This window comes from Sciurus vulgaris (genome assembly GCF_902686455.1).
Source record: "Sciurus vulgaris genome assembly, chromosome: 1".
NCBI classification, from domain to species: Eukaryota; Metazoa; Chordata; class Mammalia; order Rodentia; family Sciuridae; genus Sciurus; species Sciurus vulgaris.
This window is the reverse complement of record NC_136461.1, coordinates 23,465,404-23,492,795: the sequence shown is the minus strand read 5'-3', so window position 1 is coordinate 23,492,795 and position 27,392 is coordinate 23,465,404. Positions and strand designations below refer to the sequence as shown.

General features: G+C 40.7%; 1 protein-coding gene across 1 annotated transcript in view; it reads right to left on the bottom strand.

Annotated features, from left to right (window-relative positions):
• The window catches only part of ZBTB8A (zinc finger and BTB domain containing 8A), a 41,547-nt gene extending 14,625 nt beyond the window's left edge, over nt 1–26,922 (bottom strand). Inside the window, 3 exon segments of the mRNA XM_079152337.1 lie at nt 4,857–4,920; nt 15,502–15,603; nt 26,620–26,922. Coding sequence (XP_079008463.1) covers nt 4,857–4,882 — 26 coding nt within the window. The 5' untranslated portion in view covers nt 4,883–4,920; nt 15,502–15,603; nt 26,620–26,922.
• Nucleotides 26,923–27,392: the final 470 nt, after the last annotated feature.

The window sequence follows — 27,392 nt, the reverse complement described above, 5'->3', positions numbered from 1 at the left end:
TATACTGATAATCACTTTAAATGCAAATAGTCTAAACTCCATTTAAATAGGTTATTAGAGGTGGGGCACAGCTTGGTGGTAGAGTACATACTTAGCATGTGTGAGTTCCTAGATTCAATCTCCAGCATGCACGTGCACACACACATATAAGGTAGATGAAAAAGGAAGACTCATATATTAAAAAGTATACTATGAACACACTGGAATGGCTGATAATATTAATATTAGATAAAGCAGGCTTAAGACAAGAAATATTACCAGAGCTAAAAAGATATAATTATAAAAGGATTAATTCAACAAGAAGATATATCAACTGTACTTATGTATCAAATAACAAAGCTTCGAAATATATAAAAAAAAAAATAGTAGACATGAAAGAGGAAACAGTGAATTTCACAATTACAGTTATGTATTTCAACACTCCTCTGTAAGTAATTAATAGAGGAGTTGGAAAATCAATGTCATAAAACATTTGAGCAATACGATCAACCAACTTGACTAAATTAACATTTAGAATATATACAACAGCAAGTTAGACATTATTAAAAAGTGAACAGCAATCATTCACTAAGATAAATCATAGGTTAGGCCATAAAAGAAGTTTTAAATAAAAAATTCAGGATGAAGCCTGGTAGTAGAGAGCCTCTGGGGTTCGATCCTCAGTACCAAAAAAAATTAATGAGTTAAGTTCCAACCCAAGAAGCTAGGAAAAAAGGAGATCAAATTAAACTCAATGCAAGTATGTAGTGGGAATGAAATAATAAAGGCAAGATGAGAAATTAGCAAAATGAAAATTGAACAAATGCTAGAGAAAAATCATTGAAACCAAAAACTGACTTTCTATGTCATTATCAATAAACCAATAAAACTGATCAACTTCTAGCAAGATCAATCAAGAAAAGAAAAGAAATAAGACATCAATTACCAATATCAGGGATGAAAGAGGGAAGCATCATGATAGATCCTATATTAAAAAATAAAAACAGTGGGCTGGGGAGATAGCTCAGTTGGTAGAGTGCTTGCCTTGCAAGCACTAGGCCCTGGGTTCAATCCCCAGCACTGCAAAAAAATAAATAAATAAATAAAATAAAAAATAAAAACAAGCCAGGCACAGTGACACACGCCTGTAATCTTGTGGCTCAGGAGGCTGAGGCAGGAGGATTGTAAGTTCAAAGCCAGACTCAGCAATTTAGTGAGGCCCTAAGCAATTTAATAAGGTCCTGTCTAAAAATAAAAAGGGTTGGGCTGGGTTTGTGGCTCAGGGGTAGTGTGCTTGCCTAGCATGTGTGAGGCCCTGGGTTCGATCCTCAGCACCACATAAAAAAAATAAAAACAAATAAAGGTATTGTGTCCACCTACAACTAAAAAATTAAAAGGGCTGGGATGTAGCTCAGTGGTAAAGCACCCTGAGTTAAATTCTTAGTATCAAAAATAAAGTAAAATAATAAAATAAAATAATAAAGCAAAATATTATGACCAAAAGTCAATAAACTTAACAAATAAATGAAATGGAAAAATTACTTAAGCAATATAATGATCAAAATAAACACTAGAAAAAATAGAAAATCTGAACTGCCATGTAAAGTAAGGAAATCAAAGATACAATATTAAAGAAATGGAAACAATTTATTTTTGCAGCACTGGGGACTGAATCCAGGCATGCTCTACCACTGAATTGCTGAGGCTGGCCTCCAACTTGCAATCCCACCTCAGCCTCCTGAACTGGCTGGGATTACAGGTGTGCATCACTGTATCATGCTGAAAATGTTACGTTTTAAAACTTTCAACAAAGATACCCTAGGCCCAAATGGCTTCAGTGTTGGTTTTTTTTTGTGGGGGAGGGGTCAGGGAAGCACTGGGGGTGGAACCCAGGGGCACGGTACCACCAAGCTACATCCCCAGTCCTTTTTATTTTTTATTTTGAGACAGTCTCTCACTAAATTGCTGAGGTTGGCCTAGAACTTGTCATCCTTCTGCCTCAACCTCCTGAGTCCCAGGTGTGTGTGTCACTGTGCCCACTTCAGTGTTGAACTCTGTCGAACCCTAAAAGAAGAGATAATACTAGTCCCCGCTGTGATGATTTTTGAGAGGTGACAGGTGGGACCTTCAGGAGGTAGAGCCTAGTGGGAAGTCTTTAGGTCTCACTTGGGGTCGCTGCCCTGGGAAGAGATTAAGGTAGTTCTGTGGCACCCTGGATGCAAATGCAAGAATGAGTTGTTATAAACAATCTCCTTTCTGCTCTCTGGTTTACTGTTTCACCATGTGATCTCTCCCTCTTGCAAGTGCTCCCACCATGGTACCATCTGCCAAGATGCGATGCAGTCAAGGAGCCCTCAATAGAACTGGTGCTACAATGTCTGAACTTTCTAGCCTCCAAAACCATGATTTAAATAAACTTCTTTTCCTTATAAAGTTTCCAGCCTCAGGTACTATGTTATAGTAACAAATATAATATAGAAAATGGACTAATACAACTATATATAATATAAAATTTTTTAAAAAAATTTTTTAGTTGTAGATGAACACAATACCTTTATTTTATTTATTGATTTTTATGTGGTGCTGAGGATGAACTAGGTGCCTCACATGTGCTAGGCAAGCACTTTGCCACTGAGCCACAACCTCAGCCCCTACAAAATTTAACTTGAAAATAAATCATAGAACTAAACGTAAAAGTTAAATTTCTAGAAGAAAACAGGAGAAAATCTCCTGTTTGCCTTAGGGTAGGCAAAGTTTTTGTTTGTTTGTTTGGTAATGGGGATTGAACCCAGGAGCACTTTACCATTGAGCTACATCCCCCTAGTCTTCATGCATCTGAGGCAAACACTACCACTGAGATACCTCTAGCCCCTATAAAATATATATCTTAATGAGGGTTTTGGTAAAAGAAAAAAAAAACAAAACTTTTTTTGAGAAATAATGGTTAAGCTGCTCAACAACAGAACTGTCTCCTTTGCAAAGTGGGGATTTTTATGTCACTACTATATCAGAGGTAGAATGTCACTGATTTAGGGTGAATGCACTTGGCAGGAGATAGGACTGTGTGATCTGTGCAGACTGTTCCAACTTCAACACTTTTATTTTATTGTAGTTAAATGTAATACCATGGACTGGGACTGTAGCTCAGTGGGAAAGCGCTTGCCTAGCATGTGTGAGGCCCTGGGTTCGATCCTCAGCACCACATAAAAATAGAATAAAGGCATGCTGTCCATCTACAACAACAACAACAACAACAACAACAAAGTAATACCACATATATTCATGCTTCTTACAATAAGATCCTAAAATAATCAATTTATGTTGTAAGATGCCAGCACAAGTTGCTAGGTTTTGTTTCGCATGTTTGTTTCGCATTCTTGGTACTGGGGATTGAACCCAGTGACACTTAACCACTGAGTTACATGGCCAGCTCCTTTTATATTTTATTTTATTTTGTTTTATTTTTTTTGCGGTGCTGGGGATTTGAACCCAGGGCCTTGGGCTTGCGAGGCAAGCACTCTACCGACTGAGCTATATCCCCAGCCCTATATTTTATTTTGAGACAGGGTCTCACTAAATTGCTAAGGCTGACCTCAAACTTGTGATTCTCCTGCTTTAGCCTCCCAAGGTTTATAGGCATGGGCTACTAAATGTGGCAGTTGTTGCTTTTTTTTTTTTTTCTTAAAGGAATAAAATTTTTAAAATTTTGTTTTTTTAAAATTTTTGGTTGTAGATGAACACAATACCTTTATTTATTCATTTATTTTTATGTGGTGCTGAGGATCAAACCCAGTGCCTCACACATGCTAGGCAAGCGCTCTACCACTGAGCCAAAACCCAATCCAGTTGTTGGGTTTTTTTTTTTAAAGACATCCTCAAAATGATAGAAACTTTTGGTGCCATGATGTGTATTAATTGTTTCAGATATATTTTGCTGTTGAGTATATGTACTTATAATATTCAGTATTTTCTAGATGAGGACAGATAAATGAAATCATTCTCCTAAAGAGACATAGGTCAAAGGCCTGGTTGGGGGAGAATTTGTCAGATGTATCTGGAAAAGAGCAGATAGGGAATTTCATCCCGCTTCTGAGTAATTCTGTCAAAAATAGGCAATTTGCCTCAATTACCCAGGACATTTATGTTACATCACCAGTCAGCTAATACAGCCCCAGATGTAAAGTGGCCAGAGTATTACGGTTGCATCATAGTTCACCAAAACCTTTTTTTGGGGATTAAACTTAGGGCCTTCTCCTTGTTAGCCAATTGCTCTACACCCCTAACCCCTAAAAATTCTAATGTATCAATCATACTAGAAAAGCAGGGAAGAACTTGGTACTGGAATAGAATAAGGATAGTAAAATACCATTTATCTAGAATTCTCAGGGATGAGTCCTTCTGGTGGCATTATTTTCTAGGGAATAGGAACTATGCAAAGTAATTAAGGCCCTTGTGGCTCTGGGCTACAGAAGCTGTAGGAGTCTATGCTGTCACTTCATACCGTTCACACCCTGCAGTGTCTTCAGGGCAGTGCAAGCGTGTAGTCTGCTCACTGTGTCCATGGCTTCAAATTAGCAAATGCAAAACTGAGATAAAATGACCTTTCTGGCATGGATTTTGCACAGTATCAAACATGGTACTGGTATCAGCTGAGCACAGTGGTGTACGCCTATAATTCCAGCTACTCAGAAGGCTGAGGTGGGTGCATTGCAAGTTCAAGGCCAGTCTGTGCAACTTAGTGAGACCTTGTCACAAAACTAAAAAAAAAAAAGGATGGGGGATGTATCTCAGTGGTTAGTGTTATTGCCTATCATATACAAGGTTCTAGGTTCAACCCCTAGCACCAATAAAATAAAATAAAAGAAAACAAAATGTACCTTGTAAGGATTTTTTTCTTTTGCATGCTGGGCAAGTTCTCTACCAATGAGCTACATCCCAGCCCTGTAAAGATGTTAAAGAACATTGTAGTCAGTGGGGAGTGAAATACACAAATTACATTGTTATATTGTGTGCATATGCAAATTTCTAACAATGAATACCACTATTATATATAATCATAATGTACCAATAAAAACATGCACACGAAAAAATATAGTAAGTATACCTTCTTTAAAAGTGTATCCTGTTGGGGGCTGGGGTTGTAGCTCAGTGGTAGAGTGTTTTCCTAGCATGTGTGAGGCACTGGGTTCAATCCTCAGTACCACATAAAAATAAATAAATAAAATAGAGGTATTATGTCCACCTACAAATTAAAAATATATTTTAAAACAAAAGTGTATCCTGTTGGATATGAAACCTAAATGCAGTAGATAACTCTCTAGGCATGTCTCAAAACACAAATTATTTACATCATGGAACACCAAATAACAGTTTATACCTAAAAATACTTCAGAACTTAAAAACAGCCCAGAATTCTAGGATTCTGGAACACTAAAAGCTGATACTGCAATTACATGCAATTCCAAACACTACCTGTATACTAAAAATTCCATATTATTCATGTCCATCATAGCCATTAACAGACACCCAGGTGCCTACTAGAGCCAGCCCCACTTGGATACATTCAATTAGTAACACCCACAACTTCAGATGCTCTGAGCATCCTGACATGACTGAGACACGCTCTCATTCTAAAAAAGAAAAACAAAGTTAAAACAAGTTGGTGTAATGTTATGGACAGTTCGGCAGAAGTGTTTAGGGGGCACAAAGAAGGGAAGGCACAGGGAAGATGTGGGTTGAATTGTAACCCCCCAAATGATATGCAGAAGTCCCAACCCCTGATGCCCGGGAACATGAACTCATGTGTGAGTAAAGCCTCTGCAAATATAAGCAAGTTCAGATGCAACTCAATTAAGAAGGGCCACTAAAGTCAATGACTAGTGTCCTGAAGACATGAAGGCATAGAGAAGACACATGGAGGGAGATGGTCAAGTAAGACAGAAGCAGAGACTGGAGTGACGCAGCTAGGAAGGCAAGGAGTGTCAAGGACAGCTGGCAGTCACAGAAGCGGGCAGAAGTAAGGAAGGATTCTTCCCCAGAGCTTTCAGAGGGAGCATAGCCCGCTGAGCCCGTGATTTCACACTTCTGGCCTCCAGAACTAAAAGAAAATAAACTTATATTGTTTTAAACCACCCAGTTTGTGATAATTTGTTACAGCAGCACTAGGAAACTAGTACAGAAAGTTTCATAGGTGAGGTGAGGCTGGAGTTGAAGCTGGAAAGGCAAGCAGGCTTTCACCAAGAGAAAGGAAGAGCGTTCCAGGCAGAGGAAATCATTTAAGCAGAGGTGAACAGATATTGAACAGATAGGTGTGTTCAGAAGACGAAGTATGCTGTTCAGTGTGGCCAGAGCACCAGAGGCAAGAGATGGAGAAAGTGGAGGTGGTACAGTTTGCCTTGTTACAGAATTTGGACTTAACCCTGTACACACTGGGGGACCACTAAAGGGTTTTATGCAGAGGAAAGAGGCAACTTGGCATTTGATCAGACTGCAGAAGAGTAAGAACACAGCGGTAGAACCAGGCAGGAGGCAGCTGCAATGCAGGCAAAAAAGGTGGGGTAGGAACTGAGGTAGATGGAGGTAGGGATGGAAAGGAGTCAAGGAGGCAGAATGGGCAGGACTTGGAAACAACAGAAATAACAGTGGACAAAGACAAGGGATATGAGATCAAACAGAATGGATTTAAACCCTGCTCTGCTGCAGTCTACACCATCATCTCCTCACCAGCAAAGGAGAGCTGCAAGACTGCAGCACCTGAGGGGACCGGAAAGACTCAAGAAGACATTGTAACTGCAAACAGTCACCTGGCATTATGGTAGCTGCCTGTGAGCTGCTGCCATTATTATTGATCACCAACAAGAGGCAGAAGATACTTCAAACTCAATGTGTTTCCAACTTAGTATTGCTGAACTTGTTATTGCTGCATTTTTCTGATCCCTGGAATTATTTCTTCAACTTTTTTTTTTGGTGTGGGGGGCGGGATTGGGAATTGAACCTAGGGGTACTTCACCACTGAGCTACATCTGGCTCTTTTTATTTTGAGACTGGGTCTCGCTAAGTTGCTGGGATTCTCAGCTAAATTGCCCAGGCTGGCCTCGAACTTGTAATCTCCAGCCTCGAATTTCCCAAGTGCTGGTATTACAGGTGTGCACCACCATGCCCAGCAGCTCGAAAGATTTTAATAAGTGATGATCAGAGTTTGATGAGATGGCATTATCCTGGGCTGGGGAATAGCTCAGTTGGTAGAGTGTTTGTTTTGCATGCACAAGGCCCTGGGTTCAATTCCTGGCACCACAAAAACAAAACAAAACAAAACAAAAAAAACAGATGGCATTATCCTACATTGCTAATAAGGAAGGGTATAGTTGTTATAAAACTAGAATTGTTTTGGTATTCCCACTTAAAGAGCTAAAAAAAATTTACATCCTTGGCCCAATACTTCTAATTCTGGGGATTCGTTTTAAGAAAATAGAAAGGTAGTCAAAGGTCAAAGCATGTTCACTATAATGTTACTGATAATCTCAAAAGTTAGGGAAATTTTGAATACTTATTGAGCACATATGTAAGACACCAATCTAAGTACTTCAAGTAATGCCCACAATTCTCCTCACAACTACGAAGTACAGATTAACAATATCCCCATTTTACAGATGAAGAAGCAAAAGTTCAGAGAGTAAACTTCTCTGAGAACATCTAACCAACAGCTAGTAAAGAAAAGATCTGAACCCAGGCAGTTTGACTCCAGAATCTCACCTTTCTTTCTTTCTTTTTTTTTTTTTTTTTTGGCAGTACTGGGGATTGAACCCAGGGCACTTTACCTTTCAGCTACAAACTCAGTTCTTTTTATTTTTTAGTTTGAGCTAAGTTGCTGAGGCTGGCCTTGAACTTGTGATCCTCCTGCCTCAGCCTCTCGAGTCACTAGGATTACTGGTGTGTGCCACTGTACTGGACCAGAACCTCACTTTGAACTACTCTAAAAAACAAGTAAGATAGACAAAAATGTTACATAAATGATGATGCATTTGATGGAAAATTATTCAGCCTTTTAAAAATTATGTTTTTGGAGAGCATTTAACAAGAAAAATATTAACAATATAATGTTTAATGAAAAGGAAAGCACACAAAAACTATTGATATCAGTCTTATTTTGTTAAAGATACACATGCACACAAATTACTGCAAGGTTTATAACAAAACGTTAACCGTGAATAACTGCTGAGTGGTAGAATTTTAGGAATTTACATTTTCTTTCTTTTTTTCTGTATTTTTCAAGTTGATCATCTGTTCTTTTTGGGGGATACAAGGGATTAAAACAGGGATGTTTAAAACACTAAGCCACATCATCAGCCCTTTTTAATTTTATTTTGAGACAGGGCTCTCACTTAGTTGCTGAGGCTGACCTTGAAGTTTTCGATTCTCCTGCCTCAGCTTCCAAGTCACTGGGATTACAGGCATGTGCCACCTTGCCCAGCTCATTTGTCCTTTTAAAAAGGATTTAGTAATATATATATTATATATATACAATGTGATATTTAAAAGCAGAACATTTGAAATGAAGAAATGAAGAAGAGATGGTTTCTGTATCATTTACATTTAGTACTATTTACCCTTGAAATACAAGCCAAACCAAAAAAAAAAAAACAAAAAAAACAAAAAAAAACCACCTGGGAAACACAAATGATTGATATATTCTCCTTCATTTCCTAAGAGAAATAAACATTCCTCTGGCACTAACTTCTAGGGTAATTTATCATGCATAATTCTCATGCAAGGTAAATGACATCACACAGAGAATATTAGACGAGTAACACTTCCAAAGGTCTCCCTTCAATCCACCCTCCGGCAGGCTATCTGTTCAGACTCTGCTGTTGGGAATTCTTCAGTAGCTCCTTCCTGCCCCCTAGTGAAGCACACATTTTGTAACTGTTTCAATACCCCTTGGAGACCTGGCTCTACCAATTCTGCCTGCTCATCTCCACCACCTCTCTACCTCCCACTCTTAAGCTAGGGGGGGGTCCTGGGCATACTATGGCCTTCATGCTGCTAAGTTTTTGGTACCTATTGTTCTTGTCCCACAACACAACCACGTTCTCCATCTAAGAGGACCTCGATTCAATCATTACTTCCTCTTTGATTCCTTGTGCCTAATTCATGTACTTCATGGCAATTGCTGGATTATATTCATTGGTCCATTTTTATATAGGTTTTCCTTATTACTGTGATACCTGCATGAGTAGACATTGTGCTATTCTGTCTAGTATACATCCTGTCTTAGTTTTAATGTTTGGCACATGAGAGGGTATCCAACAAATGAAAAAGTTCTTTATATGATTTTTTCCTATATGTTGGTCCTAAGTCAAGGGGCATTTTATAATCAGTTCAATTGCAAACTGTGTTGATATATGTACTGGTAAGATAATATGTACATTGTTCTTTGCAATTTCATTTGACACAGGGTTCAAGCTAATGAGCTACCTATCATTCTTTTTGTCTCCATTCTATCCAAACATAACTCTAATGTGACCTCTATAATACTAATTTTGTATTTGTCTTCCACTATAAGCCTTTAATTCATTTTTTCTTTTTTTTTTTTAATCTTTAGATTTTTGAGACAGGGTCTCACTGTGTTGCCCAGGCAGGTTTTAAAATCTTGGCTCAAACAATTCTCTTGCTTCAACCTCCCAATGTCACTGAGACTACAGGTTGTGCCACTGCACTGGCCTTATAAGCATTTTATTTATTTATTTATTTTAAAAAAATTTTTTAAGAGGTTGATAGACCTTATTTTATTCATTTATTTTTATGTGGTGCTGAAGATCCAACTCAGGGCCTCACGCATACCAGCAAGTGCTTACCACTTAGCCACAACCCCAGCCAAAGCATTTTATTTAAAAAATTTCTTTATTTATTAAGTTTTTTGGAACCAGGGATTGAACCTAGGGGCACTTAACCACCAAGTCATGTCTTCAACCCTTTTTATTTTTATATAGAGACAGGGTCTCGCTCACTGCTTAGGGCCTCATTAATTGCTGAGGCTGTCTTTGAACTTTGATCCTTTGCCTCAGCCGCCTGAGTCTCTGGAATTACAGATGTGTGCCACTGTGGCCAGCCCTTAAAAGCATTTTAAAGGCAGATATACAGTCATCTATCTATCTATTTATTTTTGCAGTACTAGGGATTGAACCCAGGGACACACTACCACTGAGCTACATGCCTAGTCCTTTTTTAGTTTTTTAAAAATTATATATATATATATATATATATACATAAATTTTTTATATATATTTTTAGTTGTTGATGGACCTTTATTTTATTCATTTATTTATATGTGGTGCTGAAATCAAACTCAGTGCCTCACACATGCTAGGCAAGTGCTCTACCACTAAGCCACAAACCCCAGCACCGTTTTTTAGTTTTTATTTTGAGATAGGGTCTCCCTAAATTGCCCAGGGTTGGTCTGGAACTTCTGACCCTCCTTCCTTAGTCTTGAGTAGTTGGGATTATAGGAGTGCACCACTGAGACCAGATCATCTTATTTTTTAAATCTTTAGGATATAGATTCTGGTCTACAATCTATTCTGAATAAAAGCTTATTGGTGATAAAATATGTCTATCTCAGCCCAAAATCTAGCATCCAAAGAGAAGCATTCCCAGTAAAGTCAGCAATAAGACAAGGTTGCCCACTGTCACCACCATGTAACACATTAGCCAATGGAATTAGGTTAGAGAAAAAACTGGAAAAAGGATCATTGGAAAGTAATGGTAAAATTATTGTTATTTACAGATAACAATGATGTACACCTGGACAATATAAAAGAATAAACTGTAAAATTATCCCAACAAGAAGAGTATTCCCAAAGTGGAGGAAGTTATATAATTAGTATTAGAAATCAATAACTTTCATATATACAAAATCCCTACCAGATTAGAGATATAATGGGATAAAGGACTCCCATTTATAGTAGCATCAACAATATAAAATGAAGTCTGGGGATGTGGCCCAGAGGTTAAGCACCCCTGGGTTCAATCCCCAGTATCAAAAAAAAAGAAAGAAAGAAAGTGTATACACACACACCACACACACACACCACACACCACACACACACAAAATGAGAAGAGCAGACATGTAGTTCAGGGTAGAACATGTGTGAAGCATACATAAAGCCTGCTCAATCCCCAGCAACCCCCAAAAAATGTATATATAAATTATAATGTAAATATATGTATCTGTACATGCATACACACACCTAGGAATAAATTTATAAAATAAAAAAGAAGTATTTGGGTCTTGAGGTTATTTGCCTCCATGAAGGGATTAATATTGGGACTGGGTAATTCTCTTAGGAGTGAATGAGTTCTTGCTCTCATTTTTTAAAATGAGTTTGGCTTCCTCAGCTCTCTCTTGCTTTCTCTCTCTCCATGTGACCCTTCTAGTTGCCTGTTATGTTATGACATAGAACAGGACCCTCCCCACATGCCCTTTGACTTTCCAGCCTCCAGAACTGTGAGCCAAAATTAACTTCTATTGTTAATAAATCACCCAGTCTCAGGTGTTCTGTTACAGCAACATAAAATAGACTAAGACACATTAGAACAATTTTTAGTCTTCTGGGGGAAAAAATTATGCTGCATTTACACAGCCAACCTTATAACAGGATAAATTCCATATGGCTCACAGACTTAAATATGAAAAAAACCCACAAAAGTTCTATAAGAAAATATGGAAGACCTTATAAACTCAGAGTAGAAAAGCCCTTTATAAACCTGACTCAAATATCAGAAGGCATAAAGGAAAGACTGATAACATTTGATTACAAAAAAATGAAACTTCTACAGGGCAAAAATTGCCACAAGCGAAGGCAAAGGGAAATGCCAAAATGTGTCAGACAAAAGGGTAATCTATATAATACATACCAAGCTTTCAAGAAATTGGTAAGCAAAAGAACAATAACCTTAAAGAAAATAGGACAAAGGACGGTTTGCAGAAAAAAATACAAATGTACCTTAATCATATTAAAGGATGTTCAACCTCCCTCATAAAAAATATAAACACAAATTAAAACCACACTGATGGGTCATTTTCCCCTCTATTCATTAAACATCTGAAAATTTGATGGGAACAAAGCTCAGTGGTAGAGCACTCGCCCAGCATGCGTGCAGCCTTGGGTTTGATCCCCAGCAGTGCAAACACACAAAATCCAAAATTTGATAACATTGACAAAGCTGTGGGAAAACACTCAGTCATCGCTCTCCATCTCTGGCACTATCAGTCACTGCTGGTGGAACATAAAGTGGTACAAGCCCAGGGAGGGCCATTTGGCAATAGCTCTCAAAATTACAAATGCACATCATCTCTGACCCAGCAATTTCGCTTCTGGGGATCTGTCTCTACAAGTCTACTAGCACATGATCAAAATGACATACAGATATGGTTATTCACTGCAGCACTGCTTGTAATACCAAAACATCCATCAAGCTGGGCGTGGTGGCACATGCCTGTAATTCTAGTGACTCATGGCTAAGGAGGATCACAAATTTGAGCCCAGCCTCAGCAACTCAGCAAGACCCCATCACAAAACAAAAAAAATGAAAAGTGCTAGAGAGGTAGCTCAGTGGTAGAGCATCCCTGGTGCTTTCAACCTCTCATATTGTGAAAAAAAAAAGTGTCCATCAAAGGAGTATAGTTAAAATAATTATGCTACAACCATATGATGGAATATTAATAATTCTAAGTAAACATAAAAAACACTACTGGTATAGAAAGATGGCTATGATACATAATCTTTAAAAAAGCAAAGTAAAAAACAATAAGTGTGTGTGTCTATGTGTGTGTAAAACAAGGTAAAAAAAAAAGTAACTGGAAACTCTCCAAGGATTAACAGTAGCTGACTACTGCAGTCTGAAAGATAGGAGACAAGAATGGGACAGACACTTTATGCATCATATTTTTAAATATTTTTTAAAGTTCTGAATCATGAATATATTCAGAAATAAAGTCTTTTAAATCTGTCAAATAAATCACGAAAGTATTAACCATCAGTCTCATACTTAACTAGATCTAGCCTACAATGCAAGATTAAAACATGCTGCCGGCCATAGTGGTGCACACCTGTAATCCCAGCAACTCGGCAGGAGGACCGCAGGTTCCAGGCCTGCCTCAGCAACTTAGCCGGGCCCCACCTTAAAATAAAAGTAAGTAAATAAAAAAAGGTCTGGGGATGTAGCTCAGTGGTAAAGTGCTGCTGGGTTCCATCCACAGTACCCAAAAGAAAAAAGAAGAAAAAAATGATTTCAATACCCTGTGAGCTCCCAGAGTGATGGAAGTCTTGTCTTTACTTAAATCAAGATCCGTGCACTACATGAAGGTGACAAGTTGACCTTCGGCTGTGAAAAGTAAAGAAGTTGTATTCCCATTGGGAGAGAGAGAGGAATGGGGTGGGGTCCCAGCAATGGTGGGGAAAACTATTTCCAGCTGAAGAGCTCCTTTATTTTCTATTGTGATTGTCCGTCTGGTTAATGGCCTGAACTCAGTGATGATGCCTGGCATGGGGAAGAACAGTCTCGAATGACTCTGGTAAATACATCCATGGGCTTTGATGGCTGATGGGCCGTGGAAGGCGAGGGAGATAAAAGCTTTATCTTTTAAAGCTTCGGTGTTCAATGGTAGAACAACAAATTGGGAAGTCCAGAAGAACTGGCTTAAGGAAGAGCAATGCCTGGTTTTAAGTGCATTTGAGGCAAATGGAAAATCAGGTTGAGATGGCTGGAAGGCCACTGGCAATGCTGACCTGAAATTCAGAAGGACAATCAGACTTGAAGACAGAGGCGCAGGGGACATCTACAGATAGCGACTGGGCTATTAGCAGGGATGAAGGGGCTCAGTGGAAACAAGGGCTGAGATGAGAACCTGCAGGGATCGCCCACCGTCACGGAGCAGGGGTGGGCAGAAGCCAGCATCACACAGAATTATAGGGAGAAGTAGGAGAACTTTGTGACAAGTCAGCCAGGGGTGGGAGATTTAAGAAAGACACAGTGGAAGGGTGTTCATGGTCTCATTTAATCCTTACATATAGCAACCACTCAGGTAGATGGTATTATTAGCCCCATTTTACAGAACAGGACATTAACCTAGACAGTGACTCCAAAGTTGCATGACATAACTTTGGGAGATCAGAATTCTGACTCTATTTTTAACACTAAATGAACTGTATGTCTATAGTACAAGTTACTGCCTTTCTAGGTACATTCTTCCTGGCAAATTGAAAGGACTGGTGTAGATCATCTTCAGCTCATTATATTAGAAGTCTTTGATTAAGGCAGAATGGAAGAAGTTCATATACAAGAGAGGCCATGAATTAAAAATCTAGCCCATGTTCAGAAAAATATGCTACTTTTCTTTCTTTTTCTTTTTTTGGTACTGGGGATTGAACACACGTGTGCTTAACTCCTAAATCGTATCCCTGATCCTTTTTATTTTTTTTATTTTGAGATGGGGTCTTGCTCAGTTGCTGAGGGTCTTACTAAATTGCTGAAGTTAGTTTTGAACTCCCAATCCTCCTGCCTAAGCCTCCCAAGCTATTAGGATTATGAGTATACACCACTGTGCCCAACGTTACACTACATTTCTTTTAAGAGATCAGTCAGGGTCCTGGGGAATATAGCCCAGTGGTAGAGCACTTACCCAGCATGCCTAAACTCTGGGTTCAATTCCCACTACCTGCCCCTGCCCCCCCAAAAATAAAGGAGGTTTGTCAAACTGGGTTCAGAGGCTGAAGCAAGAAGACTGCAAATTTAAGGCCAACCTGGAAACCTTAGCAAGACACTGTCTCAGCAAAAAAAGGTCCAGGGAACAAGGAAGTTGGGAGTGAAGCCTAACAGGTATTATTAGGCCCTGCATTCAAACTCCAGATCCATAAGAAGAGAGATAAGACATTAATCAAGATAAATTACCCTTAGAACAATTTTTAACAATAAGTGAGTGTGAAGAACTGGCCAAGACGATCAGAATGATGAATATTCTAAGTTTTTCTTCCTTCTTCGAGACAAAGTCTTGCTTTGTTGCACAGTCTGTCTCAAACTTGCGGGCTGAAGTGATCTTCCTGCCTCTACCCCGAGTAGCTGAGACTATAGGCATACACCACCATCCCCAGCTAGAATGCTGATTGATGTCTCATCAAGTGTGTTTTAAAGCAATAAATTCATTCTCTGATATATAAAAATCTACAGTTATAAAATTTACTTTGTGTGTGTATATCTTTAAGTGAGGTATAAAAACAAGAATTATAAATTTTCATTTGTGGGTTGAAATTGTTGCTCAGTTGTAGAGCATGTTCTTAGCATACTCAAGACCCTGGGTTTAGGGCTGGGGAGATAGCTCAGTTGGTAGAGTGCTTGCCTTGCAAGCATGAGGCCCTGTGTTCAATCCCCAGCACCACCAAAAAAAAGACCCTGGGTTCAATGGTACCAAGAATTTACATATATATATATTTTTTTATATAGCTATCTATATATATACCCCCATACCTGGAAATTTATGAATGCTGCTCTTGAACCCTGTTAAATCAGTTGAATGGAGTAAAAAGTGAAGATTCCAAGTCAAACACAGTCTGTGTATGGAGAACTGTCCTGTGGAGAGAGAAAATAGCTATTTAAAATGTACTTTTGTAATAAGAGAAACATCTACTAAAATACATAATACATATTTATTTAAATAAATTATACGGAAGCATCTATAGGGTATCATTTTTCAACATGTAAAAATAGATAATCTGGCATAGATTATTATTGAAAAAAATCATTTGGCCATCAATTTTGTTTATTGAGATTAAACATATATATGTATTTATGTGTATATTTAATCTCAATATTGAAGTCTGCAAGACGAGAGATAATAAATTATGACAAATTGAAAGCAAACACACTTTTTAACTTTGACAATAAAATAAACTTCTTAAGATGACAGACTTTTCCAAGGCAGGCCAGCAGACACTACCAAGACAGCAACATAAGTCCTCTTGCCCTTCTCCTTCAAGTGACATCAGTATGATTTGCAAGAGAACCGAACACAATAGCTTTAAAGAGTCAACTTAAAAAATTCAACATATCTTAAAAGCTGTATAATTCTGAGGGAAGAAAGGAAAAAAATTCTACTGTATATATGGTTCAGAAAATCCACAAGTCACTCAGATCTTCCATAACTCTTTCAATTTGCCAGACTGTATCAGAGTGCACCATGTTTTGCAACCCCAGATATAATAATTAATGTCATTTTAGAGAGCAGTTTCAGCCAGGAAGGAGTTGTGGTGCATACCTGTGATCCCAGTGACTTGGGAGGCTGAGGCAGGAGGATCATAAGTTTGAGGCCAGCCTGGGCAATTAAGCAAGGCTCTGTCTCAAAATAAAATAAAAAGGGTTAGGGGTATAGCTGAGTGGTAGAGCTCCCCTGGGTTCTGTCCAAAGCTTTCCATTATAAAGAAAAAAATTCTGTTTTTTGCGTGGACCATTATGGTTTTATTAATGTAGAGTGCTTTATTTCTATAAGCACTGGAAAATGAATTTGATGTCTGTTAAGCCAATTAATTAAGCTAAGAATTCTCACTAAAATAATGTTGACGAATTCAAGGAATCACTTTTTTTTTTTTTTGTACTAGGGATTGAACCCAGTGGCATTATACTATTGAATAACATCCTCACCCCTTTTTAAATTTTGAGACAGGATCTCACTAAGTTGTTAGGGTTGGCCTCAAACTTGTGATCCTCTCGCTTTCACCTCCAGAGTTGCTGGGATTACACATCTGTATCACTGTATCTGGCTGTAATCACTTTTTATAATAATTTTTTCCAACTACAAAAGAATTATATGCTTATTAAAAATATAGTCGAGTATAAAAAAGAAAGCCAACTGAAACAACTTTTTGAATTTTTTAAATAAACAATTTGTTTTAATTTAATTGTATTTTATTTTGGTACCAGGAATTGAACCCATGGATGCTTAACCACTGTGCCACATCCCCAGCCCTTTTTTTATTTTTTATTTTGGGACAGGGCCTCACTAAGTTGCTGAGGCTGGCTTTGAACTTGCAATCTTTCTGCCTCAGCCTCCTGAGCCACTGGGATTACAGTCATGTGCAACTGTGCCTGGCTGAAATAAACAATTTATAATGATAATTTTAAAACAATTTTACAAACAATTTATGATTTTATAACTTATAATTATTTATAATTATTATTTGTGGGGTACAAACTGATGTCATGTTTTTGCAATCACAGATGTACCAAGTATGATCGTTTCCAAAAGCAGTTTCAGTCAGGAAGGAGTTGTGGTGCATGCCTGTTATCCCAGTGACTCGGGAGGCTGAGGCAGGAGGATGGCAAGTTTGAGCCCAGTCTGCGCAATTTACCAAGACTCTGTCTCAAAATAAAGTAAAAAGGGCTGGGGATGTAGCAATGTGGTATAATTAAATCAATCTAATTAGCATATGTGTCATCTCAAATATTTATACTTTGTCATGAGGATATTTGAAATATACTCTCAGCAATTTTGAAATGTACAGAACACTACTATTAGTGATATGGGCACTGTGCAATAGATGGGGAAAAAATAAACAACTGCATTCCTCCTGCCTAAGAATGTCCCCTTTCTCTTTCCATCCCCCAGTCTCCAGCCTCTAGTAAACATGCTTTTACTGTTTTCATGGATTTGATTATTTTAGGTTCTACATAGCAGTGTAGAGCATGTGTATTTGTCCTTCCCTGCCTGGCTTTTTTCATGCAACACAATGCTCTCCAATTCCATCCACATAGCATGACAAAATTTCCTTCTTATTTCACTTTATTTATTGATCTTGCAGTGCTAGGGGTTGAACTCAGGGCCTTATGAATACAAGGCTAGCATTCTACCTCTGAGCTATTTCCCTCTTCTTTTTTTCTTTTTTCTTTTTTTGTACTGGAAATCGAACCCAGGGGTGCTCCAGCACTGAATTACATCCCCAGAACTTTCTGGTTTTTATTTTGAGAAAGGGTCTCCTTAAGTTGCTGAAGCTGGTCCTGAACTTGCGATCTTCCTGCCTCAGCCTCCTGCATTGTTGGGATTCCAGGAGTGCATCACCATGCCCGGCAGAATTTCCTTCTTTTTAAAGGCTAAATAGTATTTCATTGAGTACACAATACCACACTTTTCTTTCTTTATTCATCTGTCGATGGGCACTCAGGAGAACACGGGAATTCATGAATTTTTAACTGAGATCCTGAAAACACCACTAAGAAAGTAGAACTATTCAAAAATACTTTATATACTTTATCTAGTAAAAACAAAGGCACCAACTACCTATTCCTGAGGGGGTCTGAATTCTGGCAACAAACTGTTCAAAACACTGCTGACAGAGATTTGGGAAACAATTTCTAAGCCTCAACCAAAAGAGAAGGGAGCCAAGATGATCAGAGCATTCCATAAAATGCAGTGGGATTCCTTCTTTTGATTGGCAAAGGTTACTAGGAAGAAACAAACAAACAAAACCCCATATTTGTCCCTATAGCGGAGATGATGTGAGAAACAAAAAGAACTTTTTTTTTTTTGCAGTGTTGGGGCTTGATCCCAGTGCCTCAGTATCTGCTAGGCAAACACTCTGCCATTGAGCTACATCCCCAGCCCCCAAAAGAACTTCAAATAAAAGGCCCAAAACAGTATGAGAGCAAAAGGTGATGGGGTGGGAAGCAACAAACCTCAGACATGGATTATCCACTACTACATTCAAGGTACAATAAGAAATAGAATTGGCTATGAAAGGGATTTTAGGAAACACCAACAATAAAAACAGCAGAACTGAATTTAAGGATAAACTAGGATTCTGCAGTTCAGGGGAACAAAATTAATGGGTTTTGAGAACAACTCCTTGCCATGCGAAAGTGCATCTGTCATCAAGTCCTAATGTGATAGGAGGGCACTCAGAGCATGGTGTTACTTTGACAGCTTCACAACTTTGACAGTGTTACTTAAAAGCATATTAACTAATACAGTGCTGGGTCTGCATGGTGGCCAGCAAAAACTAATGTTTGGGGGGTGGTTCCAGGGATTGAACTCGGGAGCACTTGGCCACTGAGCCACATCCCCAGTCCTATTTTGTATTTTATTTAGACAGGGTCTCACTGAGTTGCTTAGTGCTTTGCTGTTGCCGAGACTGGTTTTGAATTCACGATTCTCCTGTCTCAGCATCCAGAGCTGCTGGGATTACAGGTCTGCATTGCCACAGCCGGCTTAATTCTGTAGCTTTTAAAGAGAACTGGTTGGGAATGGAGACGCAGCTCAGTGGTAGAGAGCGGGTTCAATCCCCAGCACCGAGTGGCAGGGTGTAAAGCTGGTTGTTGAACACTGTCTGTGCCTTCAAAACAGCTTTTATATGCTGGTGAAATGTCATTTTTAGGAATAATCACCAAGTTCTACCCTAGAGGATATTAGAGTAGCTTTGTGAATTCACACTAGCATCCTTTCTAACTTCCTTGTAGAAAGCTAAAAAGTGCATATTCTTTTTTTTTTTAATGTAACATGTATTATTTGTCTTTATTTTTTATTAAAATCTTTTTTATTTTTACAGACTGCATTTTGATTCATTGTACACAAATGGGGTACAACTTTTCGTTTCTATGGTTGTACACAATGTAGATTCACACCATTCATGAAACCATACATATACAGGGTAATACTGTCTGTTTCATTCTACTATCTTACTCTGTTGAGATTTAGAAGACAAAAATGAGACAGGAACCATCTTCCCGCGTTGCGGCTGTCAATGCCAGCAAGCACATTAATGGAAGTGTCCCAGTGTCAAGAACTCCATGGTTGCGAGGAGACAAATGTGATGAAGACGGCAGTCACTATTTGGTGGTGTTGAGGGGCAGGTGAGCAGTAGCAGCTGATACTCAACTGCAGTGAGCAATGTCACTGATAGCCTCCTCATTCCCTCCCTAGTGCGCCCCTGGGCAATCTTGTTCTGGGAATCATTTCTGAAGGCTTAACCCGGAGCCCACTCCCCTCAGCTCTTCTGATATTATAAGCATCCAATTCTTTATTAACTCCTTTTCTACTTAAAATACTAGAGTAGTTTCTATTTTCTGCATCGAGATCCAGACATTATATTGGTACATTATTTTCCTCAATATTTAAGCAGGAGGAGCCAGGCATGGTGGGGCAAGCCGGTATCCCAGCAGTTTAGGAGGCTGAGGCAGGAGGATCACAAGTTCAAACCCAGCCTCAGGAAGGCAGGGAGGCCCTAAGCAATTTAGCAAGAGCCTGTCTCTAAATAAAATATTTTAAAAGGGCTCAGTGATTAAAGTGCCTCTGGGTTCAATCCCTGGTATTCCCCCCAAAAAATTAAGCAGGGGGGTGAGCAGTGTCTGTGAGCTGCCCATCAGGCAGTGTACTCTGGGGTACACTTGGAATGAGACTGACTGCATGCAAATTCTGGCTGTATAAACACTAACTGGGTAACCTGGAAGTTAGCTTCTCTGTGCCTTAGTTTCTTCATCTGTAAGATGGGGACAGCTCAGAAAGTTGTGGGACAGAGTAAATAAGAAGATAATCCAAGTATAGTGCTTATAACACTGTCCTTTTATAACAAGCCCTAGACAAATGTTGGTTACTATCATCACCATTATTATTATTAATTAAGCAAGCCACTTTAAAACACTGCTTTTACTTGGTAGAAAAAGCAAGCATTTTAGAATTTTATTACCATGCATTTTCTTGTGGCTTTCAGAATGCCATTTTATAGAGGTGATCACAGCTGAGCACGGTGGCATGTGCCTGTAATCCGAGTTAGGAGGCTGAGGCAGGAGGATGGAAAGTTCAAGGCCTGGATTGGTTTGCCAAAGTGTGTTCTGATGGTGAAAGGAAAATTGCAGATTTTGGAATAAAATTTTCTCCAAATATTCTGAAATTATAAGAATTTCATATTGCACCTTATCCAACAGTGCCAGTGAGACAGAGGAATCTGAAGGTGATACAAAGCCTCTGCCAAACCCTCCATACTTCACATATGCAGCTGAGAGCCACAGCACTCAAAGCAGCAGGGATTTTTCTGGAGAGCTAGAAAAATAATTACAAAAAAGCTATTTCATCTTTTGATTCAATAATTAATTTTGCACTGTTCCGAACTCCATACAGTTATACCCAATTTCTTTTCCTATATTTTTTACAGCACAAAATGTTTTATTCTATTTTTATGATGAGGGCAGACAGCTAAACTGAAAGGTGAGATACATTCATTCAATTTGTATTTATTGCCCAGTACAATGATGCACACCTGGAGTCCCAGTGATTCTGGAGGCTGAGGCAGGAGGACTGCAAATTTGAGACCAGTCTCAGCAATTTAGTGAGTCCTTAAGACTCACTCTCAAATTTTAAAAAATAAATAAATAAAAAGGGTAAGGAGTATAGCTCAGTGGTATAGCACCTCTGGGTTCAACCCCCTAGTACCAAAAAAAGAAGTATTGGTTGGTGTGTGTGGTAACTCGGTGAATCTGGAGGCTGAGGCAGTAAGTTCCATGCCAGCCTTGGTTACTTAGTGAGACCTGCCTTAAAAAGGGATGGAGATATAGCTCAGTGGTAGAGAACCCCTAAATTCAACCCCCCAGTACCACACACGCACACACGCATGTACACACACACACACACACACACACACACACACACACACACACGATACATTCATTGACCAGCTACTGTGTGACAGGCTATACGTGACCCTGGGAATACAAAGATGAATGACATGTCAAAAGTCAGTGTTCTTGGGCTGGAGGGAGAGCTCAGTGATAGAGCACTTGCCTAACATGCACAAGGTCCTAGGTTCGATCCCCAGTACCAAAAAAAAAAAAAAGAAAGAAAGAAAAAAAAAGGTCAGACAGAAAGGAAGAGAGAAAGGTTTTTAAAGAAGATTATAATACAATGAAGAAAATATTCACAGTAGGTGAGAATTATAAACCCAAGAGGCAAATAACCATGCCTGGAAGTATCGGGTAAGTTGGGTTGGGCCAATAAAAATAACAAGGGCTGGGCACGTCACTCAGTAGTAAAGTGCTTGCCTAGCATGTGTGAGGCTCTGGGTTCAATCCCCTGTGTTGCAAATGAAGAAAGAAAAAAGAAAAAGAAACAAAATAAAAACAGCTTTGGCCAGGATGTGAAGACATCCCGCTTTCCTATATTGCCGGAGGACATAGAAAAGGGTACCAACACTTTGGAAAGTCTGACAGTTCCTTAAATTATGAAACCAAATGGCCAAATGGCCCCAAAAGTCCACTCCTAGGTATATATTCTAGAGAATAAAACATCTGTCCACACAGATGATTATATACAAATGTTTACAGGAGTATTACTCATAAGAGCTAAAAGGTAAAAACAGTTGGGTATGGTGGTGCATGCCTGTAATCCCAGTGGCATGGGAGGCTGAGGGATGAGGATCACAAGTTTGAGACCAGCCACAGTAACTCAGCATGATCCTAAATAACTTAGAGGGGCTCTGTCTCAAAACAAAATATAAAAAACAGACTGGGGATGTAGGTCGGTGGTCAAGAGCCCCAGGTTCAATCCCCAGTACCATCGATCAATCAAACCATCAATCAATCAATGGTAGAAACAACCCAAGTGTCCACCAATAGACAAACAGATAAACAAAAATGCAGAATACCCATACAATGAACTATAATTCAGTCATAAAAAGAATGAAATAATGATACACGTTACATGAATGAACATTAAAAACCTCATACAAAGTGAAAGAAGCAAGTCACAAAGACCATGTTTTATGATTTAATTTATATAAAATGTCCAGAATGGGGAGATCCATAGATTCAGAAAGTAGTGGTAGTTCTCAGGGACTAGGGAGACATACGAATAGGGATTGCCTGTTACTAACTGTGGGGTTTCTTTTGGCAGTGATGAAAATATTCTTGAATTAGAGGGTGGTGATGGTTGCACAACTTTGTAAATGTACCAGAATACTCTAAACTGTACATTTCTAAAGGCTGAATTGTATATATGGTATGTGGGTTAGATTTCAAAATAAATAGCTAAGCAATTGACACTCATTATCTTACTTCAGTCCTCACAATGGCCTTATGAGGTAAATATTGCCGTGATTCCCACTGTGTAGGTAAAGAAACAAAGGCAGAGAGAGATTAAAAAGATATCTTCAAAACTGCACAATGAGCAAGTCAGCAGATTAGAATGCAGGCAGACTGACCCCAAAGCCAATAAGCCTAAATCCTGCCCTCCTCTGCCCACCAGGACCTACACAATCCGCCAGAACAGTGCCTGCCACGGAGTTAGGGCCCAATGAATCGCAGGTATTACTGAGATGATGATCCAACTTGCATACCCAAAGAATCTGAGAAATATGGAAGAAACAGGACCAGAGAGGCGAGGACAAGAAATAACAACTTAAAGGCTGACGCAATTGTTGAAAACAAGAAATGGTGAAGAATTTACTAAGACAATGGTGGTGCAGACTGAGGAAGTAGCAAAAGGGAGGGAATTTTTCAAAAAAATAGGAAATGTCCTGTACATGGGGGTCAGTTATGATATTCACATCTACAGGACTTTAACGTAACTTACAGTTGTAATAGTCCTCTTGACGCATTAAGAAACGTTTATTTTCAGAATGTGTGATAGTAACGGATATGGGTGATACATTTCAGATTTTGTTTCAGTACATTGATTTTATAAGTTGAAATAGCAAGTTTCGACTAATTCATGTGAGACATCGAAAAGTCAAATGGAAACATTCTAAATATCCCTAAGAGTTAAATATCTATTGTAGATTTAAGATTATTACAGAATTCAAGATTCCCATTAAGTTCAATGACCTTTAAAAAAGTGGTCGGAAAAAAACAATTACATGTTTTAGGAACCATTAAGTTTGAAGGTCTTTGGAATAGAGAGAAAAGACACGTTCTCCTCTGAGCAAACTGAAGATTTAAGTCTGGAAGACCACCTGTTTTAAGGTAGACAGCATTAATCTAGAACTGGTGTGTCCCATCAGGGTCACCAGAATGAATCTCATTAGCATCCCTCTAGCAAAAAGCCCTGGATCAGGCTGGGGATGTGGCTCAGTTGGTAGAGTGCCTGCCTCACAAGCACTAAGGCCCTGGGTTCAATCCTCAGCACTGCAAAAAAAAAAAAAAAAAAAAAAAAAAATTGTCCTGGATCAAAAACTTCCGTTAACTGGAGTGGTCAAAGTATCCTCTGGTGGATAAACATCTTTTGTAACTGGAAGATTAAGGATTAAGTACTAAAACACTTACTAGTGATAGTTTACAAAATTCACATTACAACTTAAGCCTCATTGAGGAGCCTTTAGAAGATTATTAGGTCTGAGGGTTTGCCACATAGAGGGGAAGAGAACCCTAATGAAAGGACTCCAAGGAGTGAATTTGCCCCTTCCATCCCGTCCCTCCCTTCTGCTATGGGAGGACACAATGTTCATCCTCTCTGGAGAATGGAACAACAAGGTACCATTTTGGAAGTAGAGAGCAGCCTTCACCTGACACAGATAGCACTGCCAGGGCCTTGATCTTCCAGTATCTTGGGTATCCACAACTGTTAAGTAATAAATTTCTCTTCTTTATAAATTACCCAGTTTCAGGTATTTCATTGTAGCAGCACAAATGGACCAAGACAGGAAAGACCACGAATTAAGTATAAAAACATTTAAAAGAATCAAACCCCAAATTTGAAAAGTCTCATTGTGATATTTGTCCAAAGCAGGTAAGAGAGTCTCATGTGGGTGTCTGAGTGAAAAGTACTTCAGGCAAATGGAATGGAAAGTGCAAAGGCGCTGAGGTGGAACAAGCAAAGAGGTGTTGGAAGAACCTCAAAGGAGGGATGGGGAGGGCAATGGGAGATGGAATCAGAAAGTGGGGGCAGATTATGAGAGAGTAGAAAGGGTGCAACCAGTTCCTGCAGGGTCTTGGAAACTATTAATGGGTCTTTGGCTTTTAGTATGCATAAGATGGGGAGCAAATGCCCAATTTTGAGCAGAGAAGTAACAAAAACTTCCCTCCACAGTATCAAAAAATTTACATCAAACCCTTTAAATATTAACATACAATTATGTCACTGAAAGAGTTAAACCTGCTAGAAATTGTTTTTTCTATCCCGGGTGGCACACACCTGTAACCCACTGGGGAGGCTGAGGCAGGAAGATAGAAACTTTAAGGCCAGAGTGGGCAAACTAGCAAGACCCTGTCTCAAAATAAAAATTTCAAAAAATGACAGTGGTTAAGAGTGCTTGCTTAGCGTGTTGGAGGTCCACGGGTTCAATGTCCAGTACTGGGGGGGGGGGGTTATCTAAAAATAATATTTGAATGATAAAGGTTAGTGAAGGTTTTTTAAAGCTTCTGGAGACTGCTCCGGTGGTTTCCTCCGAACAGTCCTAACAGGAGGCATGGGGAGGTTGGCATCACTCAGCTCCTGGCCTGGGGGAATCTCCAGCCTTAGCATATATTCCCTCTGCCAAGTGGAATAACCAATAGCCTGATCGGGTGGTTGTTGTATGTGAAATTAAGTGTAAGATTCCATGTATGTGCAAGCATTCCGTTTACTACACAGAGATCTGCAAATATAAAGGTTTATTAAGAATAGAGGTGATACTGGCGCGTGTGGTTTGGAGCCCACTAGGTGTGAATCCGATTCCAAACACGTCTTGGAAAGGTGTGGAATATGGCTACTGGTACAAAGATAAATAAGCTCATCCGAACGGGAAGGGGGCCAAACCGCTAATTTACAAAAGAGGCCGTCTCCCTGGGTGGGAGGCGCGTGGGTACGGTTGGGTCGTGACACGAATGCTTGGGGCTCAGTTCTTATTAGGAGTAGCCGTCTCCCTCCGGTCCTGAGCCCAGGGCTGTCGTATCATGATATACGCCCACGGAATGGAGGCTGCACTGAGAAACGGGCTGCCGCCCAAGGGGCTCTCTCCCCGGGCAGCGCCCCGCACGGCGGCCGCCCGTCGCTGCGCCGGCAGCCGGAGCCCGACAGCCACCCACCCGCCCGAGTGCGCGGCGCCCGACGGCTCCAGACACGCCCGGCACGGTCCCCCGCCGGCTTCCCGCCGCCGCCGCCAGGAGGCTCCGCGCGCCTTCCCGCCTTTCCCCGGGGCCGGGCCGGGCCGGGCGGCGGAGCGGGCGCGGGCGCGGGCGGCGACGGCGCGGCCATTGTCCCGCAGCCCCTCCCGGGCGCGCAGGCAGGGCCGGCCGGCGGGCGGGAGGTGCGGGCGGGCGCGGGCACGGGCGGCCCGGAGGCGGCGCCCGCCACCGCCCGCCGCGGGCCACCCGGCCGCAGGCCAGGGCCACCGCCGCCGCCCGCGCCTCCTTTGTGACGGTCCCCAGCCCTCGGAGCCGCGCGCCGCCGCCGCGCTGCGCCCCGGGCTGCAAATGGCGCCCGCTCGCCTCTGCGCCTCCCGCCGCTCTCGGGCCGGCGACGCCTGCGGGCGGCGCGCCCGGGGCCGCGTCCCAGCGCTGCCGCCGCCGCCGGCCGGGCCGTCCGAGCCCGCGCCGCCGCCGCCCGCGCCGCCGCCCGCAGCCAGGCTCGCGGGCCGGTCCCGGCAGCCCCGACGCCCCGCCCGCCCTCCGCCCGCGCGGCGCGCAGCCACTTACCGCGGGCCGCGGCGCACCGGCCGGTCGCGCGCGCGGGCGGGGAAGGTTCCCGGTTCTCGGCGGGGGAAAGACCCCCTTCCGAAGCCGTTCCTTTGCGCCCTAAAACAAGTAGCCCCAACGTGAGAGAAACAAAAGGTATTTGCTGACGTGGGCGTTGGACAGAAACGCCCGAGGGCTGGGGACACAATTAAAGGGGCAACGCACAGATTTCAGGCACCAACCAGCAGCTTCGCCCACTCCCCCTGCCCTTGCCCACACCCCGCTGCACCCTCCAGAGGCTCCGGGGTGCCCAGATTCCCTGGCAGTTGGCTGCGGATCATTATTTTAGTCAAGAGCTTAATTTTAAAATTGTACTTTACGTTGGGAAAGGCGCCTCCGGAGGGCAGAAGGGCTGGATTTCTAGGATGTGGGGAAATTGGTTTAGGAAAGAGGGAGGGACTTAGGCGTGCCTACAATTACTGAATAAGTGCATGTGACATTATTGTACTTAAGTTCAGCAACGTCAAATGTAAGAAATTTCCACAGAATTTTCCCTCTTTATTGAAGTAGTTATTTTAGTCGGGGCTAACCTTTTCTAAACCTTTGCAGGTCACGAGCATTTCTTTTGAACAGGAAAACCTGAGCGAGGCCAAGATAAAGAGAACATAATTATTCGTTAATACGAAATTAGTAGCACAGCAGATTTTGTATTTCCAAATACAAAAATTCATTGTACATCAGGCTTCTTTTTTGACATGTCTCTAATATTTAGAGTCCCAACATCAGGTTGTACA